Source organism: Bombyx mori, chromosome 5 (assembly GCF_030269925.1).
Source record: "Bombyx mori chromosome 5, ASM3026992v2".
NCBI classification, from domain to species: domain Eukaryota; kingdom Metazoa; phylum Arthropoda; class Insecta; order Lepidoptera; family Bombycidae; genus Bombyx; species Bombyx mori.
In genome coordinates this window covers 7,572,604-7,590,344 of record NC_085111.1, presented here as the reverse complement: position 1 = coordinate 7,590,344, position 17,741 = coordinate 7,572,604, and the positions used below count along the sequence as shown (strand labels likewise).

The 17,741-nt window shown below is 34.9% G+C and overlaps 1 protein-coding gene and 4 long non-coding RNA genes across 10 annotated transcripts; 1 reads left to right on the top strand and 4 right to left on the bottom strand.

Moving 5' to 3' along the window:
• Positions 1–3,664: 3,664 nt before the first annotated feature.
• On the bottom strand, positions 3,665–5,914 carry LOC101745780 (GPI transamidase component PIG-T). The gene is made up of 3 exons (XM_004932270.4): positions 5,517–5,914; positions 4,130–5,419; positions 3,665–3,950 (listed from the first exon to the last, which is right to left on the bottom strand). Exons 1-3 carry the CDS (start codon positions 5,680–5,682, stop codon positions 3,730–3,732), a joined length of 1,677 nt encoding a protein of 558 aa, XP_004932327.1. The 5' UTR covers positions 5,683–5,914; the 3' UTR covers positions 3,665–3,729.
• Positions 5,915–6,896: 982 nt separating this feature from the next.
• LOC134198903 (uncharacterized) lies at positions 6,897–10,169 on the bottom strand. Of its 2 annotated transcripts, XR_009973186.1 has the most exons (4): positions 9,310–10,169; positions 9,062–9,133; positions 8,485–8,605; positions 6,897–8,393 (listed from the first exon to the last, which is right to left on the bottom strand). It is a non-coding gene; the product is annotated as an uncharacterized LOC134198903 (long non-coding RNA). The 2 variants fall into 2 exon arrangements; XR_009973185.1 differs by having other exon boundaries at positions 9,062–9,419.
• Positions 10,170–11,118: 949 nt separating this feature from the next.
• Positions 11,119–11,845, bottom strand: LOC105842851 (uncharacterized). Its single transcript, XR_001140257.4, has 2 exons — positions 11,562–11,845; positions 11,119–11,268 (listed from the first exon to the last, which is right to left on the bottom strand). It is a non-coding gene; the product is annotated as an uncharacterized LOC105842851 (long non-coding RNA).
• Positions 11,831–15,633, top strand: LOC134198901 (uncharacterized). Of its 2 annotated transcripts, XR_009973180.1 has the most exons (3): positions 12,101–12,613; positions 12,795–13,041; positions 13,531–15,633. It is a non-coding gene; the product is annotated as an uncharacterized LOC134198901 (long non-coding RNA). The 2 variants fall into 2 exon arrangements; XR_009973179.1 differs by having other exon boundaries at positions 11,831–13,041.
• Positions 15,634–15,973: 340 nt separating this feature from the next.
• On the bottom strand, positions 15,974–17,720 carry LOC134198902 (uncharacterized). 4 transcript variants are annotated; one of them, XR_009973183.1, is made up of 3 exons: positions 17,246–17,617; positions 16,818–17,064; positions 15,974–16,331 (listed from the first exon to the last, which is right to left on the bottom strand). It is a non-coding gene; the product is annotated as an uncharacterized LOC134198902 (long non-coding RNA). The 4 variants fall into 4 exon arrangements; XR_009973182.1 differs by having other exon boundaries at positions 17,391–17,617; XR_009973184.1 differs by lacking the exon at positions 17,246–17,617 and adding an exon at positions 17,193–17,207.
• Positions 17,721–17,741: the final 21 nt, after the last annotated feature.

Sequence of the window (17,741 nt, the reverse complement as noted above, 5' to 3'; positions counted from 1 at the left end):
AAACTTCTTGAGCATTTGTTGACGTAGTGGGGGTAAGTTTGCGCATGGTACACTCACCTGCAAAAACATTACTTACTATGCGTCATAATGCTATTAAATTATTAAAATCAACATATGTATTTATTTATATATTTATTAGAACATCAACAAAACATATAGGTTAATAATTGTAATAATTTAATCTTGGGGTAAAATAGATATTCCTTCTATTAAGTCAAAACTAGAGCTGTTGCCAGGTCTTGGTTCAGTTAAAGCGAAGCTGGTATTTGTAATTTTTTTTTCGTTATCATAATCTTGACCATCATCATCATCACTGTTTTCATCGCCCGAGTCGCTATCATCGTGATGAGTCGACATAGGGCTCATCGGCGTAGTTTACAACTCGGTCTTCTTTTTTGTCTATAATTAATTATTTTTTGAAGATATTCGATTCGTAGTAATCGAATGTTACTTTTTTCATTTACCAGCTTCCGATTATTTTCTGTTCTTTTTTTCCATCTGAAGCCTAGCTCTTTCATAATTCGTCGTAAGCTTCATTCCGAGCCATTAAAATTTATATCTTCTTTAAATTTTTCGAAGCCTTTCTACGGTACGGAGTTTCGCTGCTTGTTATGTAGTTATTATGATTACATCTTTTTATTACAGATTGAACGAAACTATCTATTCCGGTAACTTTCTTCTTCCCTGATCTTTTCTTACCCGGAGTCCGAAACACGGCGAGCAAGCCAGAGCCTTTAGCTTCGTTAATAATGCACCTAACAGTACTCACAGATGTTTTTGTTGCTTCCGAAGTCTGTTTTAATTTTTCCATATCATTCGTCCCCTGTTTTATAATGAAGCAATATACTCGTACACAAATTTTCTACCCTTTCTTTTAAGTACTACACCAGTTTGTCACGGCATAGTGTATGTTTTATAAAAAATCAACAAACACTCAACAAATAGCAATGGCAACAAAGTCCACAAGCAATTATAACAAATAACTTAACGATTAATAACGATAGACTTTCCACTGTACGCAAGCGTACTTTTGGGAGCAAGCGGAATGAGGGCGTGGTGCGGGACGCAAGGTTCGACTGATCTACCAATAACGCGCTCGATATGATTTCCCCTGCCGTCGCGCCTCACCCTCACCACCAAAGTGATCTAAAATTCGGTTCTGCGCAGTCAAGGTCATTTGCTCAAGAAGTTTGCCGATTACTATACCTACCTACCCGAGAGCATTCCTAAGACTTATCACCAGTAATAACGCAAATTATATTTTTGCGGGTTTGATTTTTATTACACGATGTTATTCCTTCACCGTGGAAGTCAATCGTGAACATTTGTTAAGTACGTATTTCATTACAAAAACTCGTACCCGCCTGTGGGATTCTAATACCGTTGCATCACTCCACACGAATGTACCGGGCGCCTTATCCTTTAGGCCATGACGAAGTCTTGGACCTCATGTCTCAAACCGGGGGGGAAGCATTAACATTATGTCACATTTGAAGTCGTCGTGATCTAAAAGATAAGACGTCCGGTTTATGCGATGCAATGGTGTTCGAATACCGCAGGCGGGTATCATTTTTATAATGAAATACGTACTTAACAAATGTTCACGATTGACTTCCACGGTGAAGGAATAACATCGTGTAATAAAAATCAAACCCGCAAAAATATAATTTGCGTAATTACTGGTGGTAGAACCTCTTGTGAGTCTGCACGGGTAGGTACACCACCCTGCCTATTTCAGCTGTGAAGCAGTAATGCGTTTCGGTTTAAAGGGCGGGGCAGCCGTTGTAATCAAACTGAGACCTTAGAACTCATATCTCAAGGTGGTTGGCGCATTTACGTTGCAGATGTCTATGGGCTCCAGTAACCGCTAGTACCAGATGGGCTGTGAACTCTTCCACCCATATAAACAATAAAAAAAATTGTGTCCATGGGCTCTAGTAACTGAATCACTAATCAACCCAGTAGACCAGATCAGCAATCTACCAATAGAAAAATGTCATATTACGGATAGGTTGTATTATGAGCCCAAGTTGGACGCATAGGTATACACGCGGACTTGAAACGTATTCTAGCCTATCCTAGCTACATCTGCGAGTCACTTGGGTGTTTCGGTTTTGAAGACGGGACAGCCGCTATACAATATGCTTGAGAATTTGACATAATTTCTTCAAGTTAGATTCCAAAGTTACTACTTAAAAGTAAGTCACAGAACAGAGTTAAGTCAAGATATCCATGCTTGGGACCTGGAAGCGGAGGCGCTCGCTGCGGATTACGCGTGGCGATGCGATCTCCGCTCCAGGGGGGAGCCGCGTCCTGGCGCGGTGGAAGTTCGAGCGCGGAAGCTTCAATCTCGGCGTGCCGTGCTCGAGGCGTGGTCTCGCCGCCTGGCGGACCCCGCCTACGGGCGACGGACCGTCGAGGCGATCCGCCCGGTCCTCTCGGACTGGGTGAATCGCGACCGAGGACGTCTCACCTTCCGAGCGACGCAGGTGCTCACGGGACACGGCTGTTTCGGTCGCTACCTGCACCTCGTCGCCCGGAGGGAGCCGACGCCGAAGTGCCACCACTGCAGTGGCTGCAACGAGGACACGGCGGAGCACACGCTCGCGTACTGCCCCGCTTTCGCGGAGCAGCGCCGCGTCCTCGTTGCAAAAATAGGACCGGACTTGTCGCTTCCGACCGTCGTGGCTACGATGCTCGGCAGCGACGAGTTCTCGACTTGCTCGACTTCTGCGAGTCCACCATCTCGCAGAAGGAGGCGGCGGAACGGGAGAGGGAGAGCTCTTCTTCCCTCTCGGCGCCGTGACGCCGCCGTCGGGCCGGGGGTCGGAGGAGGGCGTTTGTCCAGCTCCAGCCCCTATGAGGAGGCAGTCTCCTCCCGGTGATGGTCACGGGGCGACCTAAGGGGGTTGAGGCTGCGCCGCACGCTACCGTCACTCTAGCGCGCTGGCACCAGGAGGACGGGACGGCGCGTCGGCGGCTGCGGACTGCGATGCGGTCCGCATTTTCGTCGTCGCTGTCGTCGCCGAACATACTGTTGAAGAGCAACCCGGTCGGCGGTGTATCGCGTTCCGACCCGGCAGGCTGGTTCTGGCCCAGCGGGGTATCCCGGAACACCTGCGGCACCGCCCGGGCGGCCTGGTAGGGCCGCCGTACCGCGGAGACTGACGTCGTTGGTCGTCGACTATCGCCTCGACGACCCGTCGGTCGGGCGTCCTCGGGGTGGCGCCGCGTGTCTGGTTGTAGTGTTGACCGCGGGAACCCCTCTACTCTGAACGGGTTCTGACCCCGGACGGATTTCGGACGTCGGGTGTAAGAGTGCAGGGGAGTCGTTTAGTGGGTGGGACCTAAAACCCTTGGGCCCGCGATCTGCTCTCAACACCTGCAGATCGTTGAGTCTCACATACCCCGCGCGCCACCTAGGCGCGGGGACCTCGTAGGAGGTTCGGCCTTCTACCCGAAAGAAAAAAAAAGAAAAAAAAAAGGTGTCCATGCTTGTTATTGAGCTCCTCTGAGAGAGACTTATTTTTATTTCCTTTTTCTCACGATTTTCTTCACTCTAAGTTAATAATTAAAGTGTTCCTCCTATCAGGGCTTATTCCCTCTAGCTGAGATTCCAATTATAGGATTTTATTTATAGATATCTTATGTGAAACAGAATAAATTAATTATTAAAGCTTTTTTATTTTATTTATACAATTTATTTGGTATTGCAAATTTATGAAAATTTCACTCCTTTTTCTTTTTAAATAAATTAATAATCTTTTGTTTTAAAGTAACAGAAGAACCAACAACTTTGAGAACTAATTCTTTTGTACAAATATTATGCAGAGGTCCAAAAGCAAGGGCCACAACTGTACAAGCAAGACATATCACATTATATGGCATACTGAAGTCTGGTGTTGGTAATGATACCATCACACCATTAGTACGAAATACTGCAGGATACCCTGGAAAAAAAAAATGCAGTTAGACATTGCTGAATTGTATGAACTGATGCTGTAATGTACTTGTGGGAAAATACTAAATTGTACCAAAATCTAGGGAAGTTATATTATTGTTAGGAACACAAAACAAAAACTATTTACAATGTAGTTTAGGTCAAAATTGAATATCTATTTTTGCTTACATGGTTTTGATGCATTAATTGAAGATTCAAATAAGCTTGCAGTCCCTGGTAAACTAGTATAATTTCTTGCTGTTGGTAAATTAGCAGTTATTATTGCTGACCCAACATAAAAGCCATGATTAGCATCTGGTGGATACTCTTGCCATTTTAAGAATACGAATTCAAAATCAATAGTTATCTTAGTTGCTGACTTAGGTGGTAGCCTCAGCAGTAACTCCAAGTGATAAGGTTTTTGTCTGCTACGCCCAGGTGAATAATGCCTAGCTAACACCATCTCACTTGACGCTTCCCCGTTGATTCTTAAAGAGCTTAATTGAATAGGCAACCACCAAGGCGCATTCTGCAATACAACAACATCAATGGAGGACCAAAAAGTATTGGTCAGTTCAGTCACAATACCTCCAAATTCCTTTCCATAACCTAATACATAACGATTGAAATAAAGTGGGGGCAGTTTCATAAGAACCAAATCTTTCTTACTGATATATTTGGCTCCAATAGTAGTCATTTTGTTTTCAGGTTTAATTGTGTACAGAGCAAGTTTTGTTTCACTGCCTCCTCGCTGTGACAGTAGAACCTTTTCTGGCTCTGGAGATAGAAGGAATGGCTGGGTATCATTGGTGGTGATATCTACATACACTTTGCTACTTGATGCAAGAGGGCATCCACCAGGCAACCCTTGGCCAAATAATTTAGTAAAAGACCAATCAGTGGTTCGAATAATCTTAGAATCATAAACCAAAGCTACCGTTTGCTTTATCTCTAGGCTCACTACTGAACAATCACTAGATGAACACACTTTTCTTGTATGAACTCCAATAGAATGATAATTGGTATTGTGTATCATTCTTGAGTTTAACAATGCTGAAAGCCCTCTACTAGATTCACAAGGAAGAAGTTTCTTCCATGGTGTTAAGTTTTCTGTGCATACAATTTCTCTAGGCAGAGAAGCATAGCGTAACTGTGATGTTATATTAGGATTTTGTGGTATAGCACCGGTCGGTTGTAATGCCATTTGAGGTGTTATAGTGTTGAAATCTTCAATAAAATTTAAAGATGCACAGAACAGTCCTGCAAGGGTGGAACTTAATTTTTTCCATTGTGTATCAACATTTTCCACATCTGAGGAAAACCAAGCGTATAGTTCTGCTCCAGGAGCTGCATCAAGCACAGGATAACCCCAATGATTATGCCTCCACTGCCCCTCGGTTAGTGTGAAATGCAGTTCATCAACTTGGAATCGTGTCAACACTTCCACCAAAGACCTAGGTGCTAAATAGGTGTGCTCGGCTGGAAAACATTTTTGTAAAATAAATATCCAAAACTATGTTTATAAAAAAGCCGTCATACAAAAACATAGTTGCTAAATAGTGAGCACTGCACTTACATGACAGGTTATCATTTACTAAGGTAGTAAATTGAAAATATGTGTAAAGGTGTGCCGGTGGTAGAGGTTTAATAAATAGCTCTTCATTAAATAAATCACCATTAGCGTTAAAAATTGTCTCAATGAATACGGCAATAAAAAACAGAAAGTTTTTCGAGTTAAACATCCTGTTTAAATTTGTCTTTTAATTTGATTATACCTAACACATACATATATTGCAATTTAATTCAAAGAGCATAATTAAATTCTTATTTCTTTGCAAATCGGCTTTTAATTTTTAACTTTATCTATCTAGCTCCATAGATAATAGCAATCTAGCTTCATAGATATATATTTTTTTGGTCCAATTTTTCGTTATTAGGAAAGGCAAGGGGATCTAAGCCCATACAGTCTTGTCTGTTCTATATAATTTCTGAAATAAACTCCATAGATAATAATATTATAGGTCTACCCATGGAGTTAATAAGTACCTACAAGTAAGTACCTACCTTAGAGTAGTAACTCTATGGGTCTACCAGGATCTGATGGCGAAAAGAGAAAAAAGAAATTGACGCTAGCAATACTGGGGAAATTGGAGTAAAGCGGACTTTTTGGCGGGAACGCGAGGAATGAAGTTGTGTGATTTGTTTTATTTTGTCTATTTGGTGTTTCTTCAGGTTTAAATGTGTAATGATGGTGGTTTATTAACTGTTTAATATTTGTGAAAGTGCACAAATGTGGGAAAATGAAACAAAGTCGCTGGACGTCACTTCTCGGGATTCTCCAAAAAGTCCAACGAAAAAGTCTCAGTAAATGACCACAATTTTACTGAGATTATATTTCATCCCATATCATCTCATCTCATTATATTATTACACTACAAAAAATGGAAGATTTTGCAACGATTAAAAAACTAGTATTGCGCGTCGAAAGATTTTCCTGGTTTTTTCCCCATTCACCTCTCGATCCCTAATCACCCCATTTTACGGTATCTACTGAAAATGTCACTCATTTAATTGTTTACACTGAAGTAGGAAACCTAAGGTCTATGATTGTTTATTACGATCATTCATTGACAGTTCGGGCATAGATTATACACTTAATATATTTGAGATAGATGCGCAACTCTCATTTTTATTTTTGCTTTAGTTAGAGCCCGGGACAGCAGGCGTCGCTGCTGTCGATTATTAGTCTCCCTACCCCCCACCAGGTGGCTTTTTTAGTAATTTTAATATTTTTTATAATTAACTCTCTTTATGAAAAAATCTTATCGTTTAGAATCGCTGAAATTCCCGGTAGTACTTATGAAATATTAAAGAACGTTTGATTGTGTTCAGCATTCTAATCGATAAGACCTTTTCATACAGAGAGAAAACAGTTTTTTTAAATAAAAAGCTGTAATTCTCTGTAAGCTATTTAATTTCCCTATATTACAAACAATTTACTGTTAAAAGATAGTATGAACGTACAATTGTATAAAATTTCGAATAACAATAACTCCTCTAGATTAATCCTACTAGAGTACTTAATCGAAAGTTATCTAAAAGTTAATTAAGTCTAGATAATCAAATCATTCAATGTCACTTAAGTCATTTGTGCGAAATATAAACATGTCAGCTTTCCATTACAAACATAGTAGACAATTTGAATTAAATTTAATAAATTTGTTTCTTAACTATAGCAGTTCTTGCTTAAAGTTGATCGTGACAGATCATGACCTTGTATGAAAATATTACATCTATAAACACTACCTATGCTTCGTCATACAATAATTGTCATTTATACTAGCATTGTAGAGATAATACACACACTAAAGTGAATACTAAATTATTCTTAGCATTCTTATAAACATTTAGAAATTTAAGAAACGATTAACCCACAATCATGTTCATAACATGTGACATTTTGTTCTGCACAAACGTTTTATTACATGATTTGAAAAACAAAAAATGTTTAAAAAATGTAATGATGATTTAAAGTACTCTTAGATATTGATAGTTTGTACTTAATGACGCTTATAGTAATCTTAGACATGATTACATTAGTTATACTTTTATTCCCTATCTAAATTATTTCTATTCTGACGTTTCTGATGCTTTAGCTTTGGTAATACTAGATGAAACAAACAGCAGATTGAAAGAAAATCATCTTAAAGTTAATTACATTCATTACAAACCATTAGTTTACATTTTGTTACAAAAGAAACTGGTGTTCGTTACATGCAAATGAATTATAAACATACACATGCAAACATAAAATGTAAATTTATCTTTTAATCCAAATTAAATGTACACTAATATTACATCTAAATAATAGAAAGGGTTTCGAAAATTTTTATTGCACTCAACAGCAGACGAGCACGCAACCCGGCCCATGATAAGTGGTCACCAGTGCTTATAAACTTCAGCAGTGCCATAGGGGTTGCTGTCTATCACTTAAGTTTTAATAAATTATTAATATACTCAGTCACAAGCATATTGATTTCACATAATGAAAATGTAAGAAACGTAATCATGTTTGGGCATTTTCATTTATATCTGCTCATACAGAAAACACAACTTAACAAATATATTCCACAGTTAATCTAAATAATTGCAAATAATGCTTTTAAAGACCGTTGACTTTTGATCATTAATTAAAATCATCTTCTCGTAGAATTTACAAAAGGTTATTTACAAAAATTTATATCAGTATTTTCATATATTACTAACTTACTAATTACAACTATTCAAACGTAATACTATAACTATAAGAACTAAACAACCTATTTTAAAACAAAATTGGCATCAATTTAGTTCTTATGAACTATTTCAATTATTAATTTATCAATTATAAACATATTTTAAAAAAATTAAGATCCCTTGAGAGTTCACGTTCCTTGCTGAATCAGTTTCTCTTCTGAAACGGAGAAACAAAGTATCTTAAGTATGTAACAAATATTGAAAAAATACGACCATGAAAAATTTAGTGTTAATGTAATCTTACTTACAAATTAATATATTACATAACACGTTCTGGTTCAAATATAGTGCATCAATCTTTTCATGTTTCAGACATTTTAGTGCTCCTTATAATTTTTCCATAAAATTTTGTCATTATCAAACCTTTGTCTACAAAAATAAAAACATTATTTTATATTGGGTAGAAGGATGAACGTGGTCACAGGCCACTTGGTGTAACTTGGTTATCAAACACCAGGAAACAAAACGTGAATGCCATCATCTAACTTTGGATGTGAGATCAATTGTGCTGTATTTTATTTAAACAGGAAAGCATGACTGATTGATCATTCCAAAAAACTAGTTCGGGCTCACTTGACAATAAGCATATAATACGCTGAGTTGCAAAACATAAATACTTCCACCCACTCGATACAATTTTATTATCAGAGGTGTGTGTGTGATAGTACGAGACTTAATACCGACTGTTTTGATCAAAACTTAACATATATGATAGCTAGGCAGCAGAAATAGGAAGGACCATTAGTTGGTGCTAATTCATTTAATTATATTATGAATAATAATTCTGTTAGCAAATAATATACCGGGAAAATAGTGTAAACTCACCGTTATCAAGGCATCCGAAATAGCATTTCATTTTCGATCTTCGAGGCATGCTGATTTTTAATAATAAACATTCTGTAAGAAATGAAAATAGTTACACAGGCTTACGAAACGCTAACGAAGAAAAAAGTATTGGAGCCAAGTTATGTCTAAAGAGAATTCAAAACAGAGTTTCTCAATGTCTAATCGTCTAATATTCTCATAAAGCTAAAAGTTGCTCTAAATTAATACTACAACGTAAAATAACTCACACCAAGACCAAAAAAAAACGATTTAAAAAATTAAATCGTTACGACATTTTGAAAACTTTTTTTTTTTTTTGAGATTGTTTTACGGCCCTGGAATTTTGAAAACTTCAAAGCAGTGTTTCCACTTACGTTTTTTTAAACACATTTTACCCTAGTTTCTTTTGAATTTACCCTAAAATTTCCTAGACAACTTTCATAAATCCTTTATATAGAAAGCGTAAATAAAATACAGAAAATAAACCACAGCATATTATTTAATGTAGGTATATATAATATAAACGCCCCCAGAAGATCATAGATCTATAGGATTAGAATTTTCAAGGAAGTCGACGCATTGCTTTTATATTCTTTTGCTGCACAACCTAACACTGTTCGGTTCTAAAATTGAGCAATTGTTTGCTGGCAAAGTTGGGAACTTTCTATGAAGCAAGCCGTTCAGGGTTTCATTAGAAAGCCTGTTTCTTTTGTCAGTTTTTAAATTTGAGAACACTGAATAATCTTTCCACCTCAGTCTTTGAAGAAGGAACTGCTAGCAAAAGTGAAATGACAATTACAAGGTTTTCGTAAATGAAATTACCATGATAATCTTTCATGGTACATGAAGTACCTGTATATTACAATACAAGTAAGTTCTGGTGACATCAACGAAAATAGGTAAATAAAAATTTGGCGGATTATACTTATTGGGATTCTGGGGAATCCCTAAGAAAAAGCAGTGGCTTAATCTATGATTTACTTTACTAGAGGGTTACTGTTGAATCAAACCTTTATAGTTTTTATACACAACTCTGTTTTATTCTTTTACTTGTCAACTCGACTTAATGTCATTCTCTCTCCATAAAATAAAATGTTCATTGTTTTACTTTAATGGGGTTGGCCGGTTAAAGCTTTTCTCAGATGTCGCCAGCGTAGCTTGTTCCCTTGTCACAGAGAGCCGCCATTTTGTGTGTTTTGCGTTCGTGATATTTCGGCATTTTGTGACTTTGATACGGTTCTTATTACTGTCTAAGTAGTGCTAAACAGTTTTACAACATGTATTCCAACTGGATAGTTAAAGAATTAAAGGAGGAGTTGAGAAAACGTGTTGCATCTTTACGAAGAAAAAAAGTGGATTTTGTCGAAAGGTACAATGTTGATGTTTTATTTTAACTTAGAAAACTTCTCTCAAACTGTTTCCGGTAGCTATTATAATAATAATATTAAATTGTGTACCTTAGGAGCTTTATTCCTTGTAGCATGTGCAAAAATAATTGCTCATATTACACACATTACCTACCAACTAATGTATTATTTTACTTTTTTCAGATTAGAGCTACATGACCAAAATTTTAATTTTGAAACAAAATGAAAAAAATGCTCTAGCAAAATATGCTAATATATATGATTTGCTAGTGGAGCCATGTGGCATTTTCAATAGCCAAGAGCGCCCATATCTTGCTGCATCTCCTGATGGTGTGTTGGGCGAAGAAGCTATAATTGAAGTGAAATGTCCATACGCTAGCAGAAAACATGAAATAAATATATCAACTGTGCCTTACTTAGAACAATGTAACGGGATATTGTCTCTAAAAAAACCTGCCCATATTATTATCAAATCCAAGGACAGTTATACTGCTCAGGCAAAACATACTGCAACTTGGTCATTTACACCTACAAGGACATCAAAGTGATTTATGTTGAAAAAGACAATAATTTTATAAATAATATGTTAAATAAATTAGATATCTTTTATGAAAATATTTTCAAAGAAGCATTGTATGAAAAATATCTGTATTATAACTATACACACTTGTCGAAATAAAAAATCAGGAATATTTTTAATTATTTTTATTGACAATTCCTTCTCTAAAATCACATAAGTAACTTCTCTACTTTTTGTTTCTTCAGAAACTGGTTTCATATTCCATGAAAATATAGATGGTACAGCACCTTTCTTCAGATATTTATGTTAATGTTTGACACCTGCAACACAAAGAATAACATTTAAATATACTATCACAAGGAAACCTGACCATAGTTTCAAAATATTTGTTATTGCAATGGATGCAGCGATTTAGATAGAACTTTCAATAGTAACAGCTGATAATGAACAACAGCTCATGAGGAATGTGTTTCCTCCAGTCTGATTTTGTGTTTGTTAAAAGGTTCCTTACAGCATAAATCTACTTGCAAAATATGTTAGCAACTAATAGTGTGCCTAACTAATTATTATTGGATTTTTTTAATAAGAGAACAATGATGTGAAAGAAGCATACCTGTGTATTTACTAATGTTTTCATAGTCAGATTCCACAAAGTGTTTACGACATAACCTCGAACTTTTTGTGTGAATACTTTTTTCGCGTCAAATGGCCTTTAACCACAGTCTTCCAATTTTCTTGTCCTTCGGGAATTCATGTACTCCAATTTCTGAGCATATTGGTACAAAACAACGCGTCATTGTGCTTAAAATAATTTTTAATCAAAAATTCCAATACAAATATTGAATGTTATGGGAACAATGCACACCAGCGCCACTTTGACAGTTGCCAACCCCATTATCGTTTATTTTAAAATTCACAACAGTTACTAGTATAGGCTTTGCTTTTTACCCCGAAATATCCTAAATCCTGGTATTTTTTAAATTGTCTTTATCATCCAAAATATCAGCTATTTTTCCCTAAAAAAGGGAGAATTCCCTAAAAGTGGAAGCACTGCTTCAAAGTACGCTACATTTTTTGGGTGAATGAAGTTAGCCCCTCAAAAAAAATTTTTTTTCCTGTTTTCTACTTATTTTCTATTAATTCGTTTGTTTATCATTTGTTCTTGATTGTTCACTGTTAATAACTGTTTGTTCCCCATTTATTTATTTTAAAAAAAATATTAAAAATATATCTAAAAGTTAGCCCCTCGATTGCAATTTTTAATATTTTTTCGTCCTTAATTACTCGTAAATATTCATTTTCGATTGTTCTTATATAAAATACGTTTGTTCTCTTTCGAAATTACTCATTTTTTGTTTAATTAATTGTATTAGTTGAATAAATGTATACAAAATATGTGTACTGCGCATGCCATAAGTGTATAATCTATGGCGCATGCGTCAACTATAATGCCTAAACTTTCTACGCGGTTTTAATCGTGAAAAAAAAACAATTATAAATCCTGAAGGATCAATTAATTGGTATACAGTTTAATTAAAAAAATTAAAAACAAAATAAATAAAATAATGTGCATTCGCGTAAAGTTAGACCAAATACATTTTTTCCATCCTCCTATATACCTATCGCTATGAAGGTATAAAAAAGATAGGTTAAGAGTTCACATAGGTAATATAAACAAATAAGTAAATATGTTCATTATTTATCTTTCAAGAGATAATGTAGGTATACATTATAATAACATTTTGACACAGTCGAAATTATATTCCTAACATTAGTAAAATAACATTTTAATATTTTTTTTATAGGTTATGTATTGAAATTGTTGGAAAATTATTTCATGTTTTAGCTGGAAAACTACATGGAGAATTATATGCAATACAAGATAATGAGCTCCATCAAATGAATTCGAATGAAACCAAACTGTTTACCATCCAAATTCGATTGTCGGGCAGATAGAAAACGAAAATTCACTCATAGTGAACCTCGGCCTGCATTTGTGAAACGGCAAAGACTCACTATTATCAAGGAAATTGAAGAGACGACTAAAAATGAGATGTGTCGTATTATTATACCTTTGCCATCTTGTAGTCAAGGTAGGTGTAACTGTCAATAATTAGTTACACTCACAGATCTCCTAATCAAATAACAATATCAGAAAAAATGAGAATAGTTAGTTAGTTAGTGGAAGTAGCCAAAATGGGCAAGTGGATCTCAGTTCCTATTACATAAGGTACTAGGAAGTTTGTGAAAATGAAAATTTATCACAGTGTAATATCACTTACTTACTTTAACAGTGAAGGAAAACATTGTGATGAAACCTGCACACCTAAATGTTCTTAGGATTTTCTTAGGTGTGTAATCCACCAACCAGCACTAGGCCAGCGTGGTGGACTAAGGCCTAAAAACCCTCTCAATGGTAGTGAAGGCCAGTGTCCAGCAAGGGGATATATTATATGGTCTGATGATGATGACTAGGAAGTTAAATACTACTACTACTACTACTACGACAGTACACATATAATCCTATATATTTACAAACTATACGTTTGTTGGAAATTGCTAACATTATTTCATATTTCCAGATGTCCAGCCACTTGAAAATAGGTGTAGTAATGACAAAGCTATCCAAGTAGCTCCAGCACAGGAACACAAAGGCAAGGCAAGTGTGTATTGCCACATCACCCCTTAATATATCTGAAGCAAGTATAAGTAAACAATCAGAACCAGCAAAAAAAAAACTGTTGTTCCTGAGGACAAATTTAACAGTGATGAGTCAAATGCACCAGCAACAGAAGGATCAACTGTTGACTATGAGTTATCTCTCTATATCTCCACTCCATCAAAGACTTGTGCACTTCAGACTATAGCTCTCAAGAAGACTAAAAAATTGAAAAAATGAATGTGTTAACAACTTTATCTAAAGTGAAAAATAAACAATGTTTATATATTGGTCTTCCACAAGAATTATGTTTCATAATAGGCTTGATTGAGAAACATACAAATGTTTCTGAACAAAATATTATATTATGTCTGATGAGAATAACATTAAATAGAACATTCTCTCAATTGGCTGATGATTTCGATTTATCTGTAAGTCAAGCAAGCAATATATTTTTCAACAAACTCCCAGAAATTGCAAATGTAATATCACCCCTTGTTAGACTATAAAAAAAGTGTGTGTGTCCGCTCCGACGCACGACTGGAGTTTACTGGATATAAAAAATTAAACGAAACAATACGAGAAATAGTTCTATATTACGACAACACGATACACTACAGATTATTAACAAATTAACGAGACACAAAACAAACGACTAACAAATATATGAAAATACAATAATGAGAGAAACGCGCGATCAGTACGAGGCTTTGTGGCGGACTGCCGGCGCAGCAGCCCGGCGTCACCTGCGATAACGCGGCCGCGCGTTGGCTCCTGATTGGCGCGCGCACGCATCACGCAATCAGGAGCCAATCAGGCGCATAACGCATTTCGTGTGACATGCTAGTACGATTTTGGTCCCCATAATTTTCATACCCCGGGCCTATATATGTAAATCGATTCTAAAGGAGTAAACTCCAAAAAACAATACAATAAATATATATGCAGGAAGGATAATTGATGTCAACTTGGTGGAAAATAGAAAGTTTTTAGATAGTTTGCCACCTACAAAACTCTTTAATTAAATAAGTAATCCTTACTTATAAATAGGAAGTTTTGTAAGTATTTTCACTCTTCATTCAAAAACTACTGAACAGATTTTAATAAGACTTATGCTGGTCTTCTATGGCTAGCAACTCATTATTATTTTGATTCTGTTTTCCACAAAAGTGCTAAATATGGGCTTATATATATGAAAAGGAATAAATATTAATGTTATGTAACCTTTGTACCTGTACGTTAAGAATAATTTTTAATAAAACATAATTTAAATTGAAATATTATTTTTATTAAATCACATTCACTTTGTACACATCAATATTTTGTACTCCCTAAAAGGAAAATAGGTATAAAGTTTTTTTTAAATATTTAACATTACATTTTTGTGTAAGATTAGAAAATTGTTATTCTTCCAAAAAGAAACTACATTATCTAACAACTGTGCAACTTACTCGGAATCAAAATCAATACCTACTAATTATAGTGACCTGATTAGTTTTTTCAAAGTTGCTGGATGCTACACAAAAGTAACAAGTTTTACTTTTAGCACAATACATATGCATTTGAACTTGTGCATAATATCTTTCTTTAATTTTTTTTTGCCTTTTTATTTATGGAAACAGCATTACTCACTTGCTTGTTTGTAGATCTATCAAAAAAACATAATTTATGTTTTTTTTAGCACAGTGGGCAATACCCTATTATTCATATTAATTATATACGGCGCGGCGATGCGAAAATTCATTACTGAATTATTTAAGAATGATAGGCATAATATAATATTTTAATTCGCGATCTGTTTATAATTTTTAATATATGATTTAAAAATAAGTTATCTTTAATATTTTTAATTTTGTGATTTATGGGGTGGTCACAGTCATTATTATAAAAATAGAAATTTTGAGGAAATATAAATGTTTAATACAAATTATTTTGATAATCGAAATAAATTCATATCAATCCAAATTCATATTTGAACTATGAAAATTGTATGGTATGTAAACAGAAATATATTTTATAATTATAATGACTATTTATTCCATGCAGTATCTGTGCAAGCTTCTCTAACCATCACTGCAACTAGAATAAAGTCTAATAAAGAATAAGAATAAACTTTTCTTCGAAGCTCAATTCTACAAGGGTATTCAATCAGATATCTATCTATCTGTCGTTCCTGTATGAAATTTTGGTATGTCGAAATCTTGGATAAATCCAGCAAAGCTAAATAAAGTATTTACCTAAAAAATATGTTTATGCTTAAAGTCACATGTTTATGTTATTCGAAAGTATTAAGCTCCAAGCAGCATTTAGCTCCAACTAAATTCATTAAGAACCAATTTTTCAATCGATGATTAAAACAACATTAATACTGAGAATGAATATTTATTTATAAAATACACATATGTTTTGACCACGAATTTTGCACGATAATTTAAATTAATATTCATTAATATTAATTTAAATAAATATGAATTAATCTTCTTCTTCTATAACCCATAGTCAACAGTTGATCCTTCTGTTGCTGGTGAATTTGACTCATCACTGTCAAATTTGTCCTCAGGAACAACAGTTTTTTTTTGCTGGTTCTGATTGTTTACTTATACTTGCTTCAGATATATTAAGGGGTGATGTGGCAATACACACTTGCCTTGCCTTTGTGTTCCTGTGCTGGAGCTACTTGGATAGCTTTGTCATTACTACACCTATTTTCAAGTGGCTGGACATCTGGAAATATGAAATAATGTTAGCAATTTCCAACAAACGTATAGTTTGTAAATATATAGGATTATATGTGTACTGTCGTAGTAGTAGTAGTAGTATTTAACTTCCTAGTCATCATCATCAGACCATATAATATATCCCCTTGCTGGACACTGGCCTTCACTACCATTGAGAGGGTTTTTAGGCCTTAGTCCACCACGCTGGCCTAGTGCTGGTTGGTGGATTACACACCTAAGAAAATCCTAAGAACATTTAGGTGTGCAGGTTTCATCACAATGTTTTCCTTCACTGTTAAAGTAAGTAAGTGATATTACACTGTGATAAATTTTCATTTTCACAAACTTCCTAGTACCTTATGTAATAGGAACTGAGATCCACTTGCCCATTTTGGCTACTTCCACTAACTAACTAACTATTCTCATTTTTTCTGATATTGTTATTTGATTAGGAGATCTGTGAGTGTAACTAATTATTGACAGTTACACCTACCTTGACTACAAGATGGCAAAGGTATAATAATACGACACATCTCATTTTTAGTCGTCTCTTCAATTTCCTTGATAATAGTGAGTCTTTGCCGTTTCACAAATGCAGGCCGAGGTTCACTATGAGTGAATTTTCGTTTTCTATCTGCCCGACAATCGAATTTGGATGGTAAACAGTTTGGTTTCATTCGAATTCATTTGATGGAGCTCATTATCTTGTATTGCATATAATTCTCCATGTAGTTTTCCAGCTAAAACATGAAATAATTTTCCAACAATTTCAATACATAACCTATAAAAAAAATATTAAAATGTTATTTTACTAATGTTAGGAATATAATTTCGACTGTGTCAAAATGTTATTATAATGTATACCTACATTATCTCTTGAAAGATAAATAATGAACATATTTACTTATTTGTTTATATTACCTATGTGAACTCTTAACCTATCTTTTTTATAACTTCATAGCGATAGGTATATAGGAGGATGGAAAAAATGTATTTGGTCTAACTTTACGCGAATGCACATTATTTTATTTATTTTGTTTTTAATTTTTTTAATTAAACTGTATACCAATTAATTGATCCTTCAGGATTTATAATTGTTTTTTTTTCACGATTAAAACCGCGTAGAAAGTTTAGGCATTATAGTTGACGCATGCGCCATAGATTATACACTTATGGCATGCGCAGTACACATATTTTGTATACATTTATTCAACTAATACAATTAATTAAACAAAAAATGAGTAATTTCGAAAGAGAACAAACGTATTTTATATAAGAACAATCGAAAATGAATATTTACGAGTAATTAAGGACGAAAAAATATTAAAAATTGCAATCGAGGGGCTAACTTTTAGATATATTTTTAATATTTTTTTAAAAATAAATTAATGGGGAACAAACAATTATTAACAGTGAA

Excerpts from the sequence above, each read along its gene's own strand:
- LOC101745780 (XM_004932270.4), bottom strand. The coding sequence starts at position 5,682 with ATGTTTAACTCGAAAAACTTTCTGTTTTTTATTGCCGTATTCATTGAG. Across the intron at positions 5,420-5,516 it reads AGTAAATGATAACCTGTCAT|CCGAGCACACCTATTTAGCA; the intron begins GTAAGTGCAGTG and ends AATGTTTTCCAG. Across the intron at positions 3,951-4,129 it reads AATTAATGCATCAAAACCAT|GGTATCCTGCAGTATTTCGT; the intron begins GTAAGCAAAAAT and ends TTTTTTTTCCAG.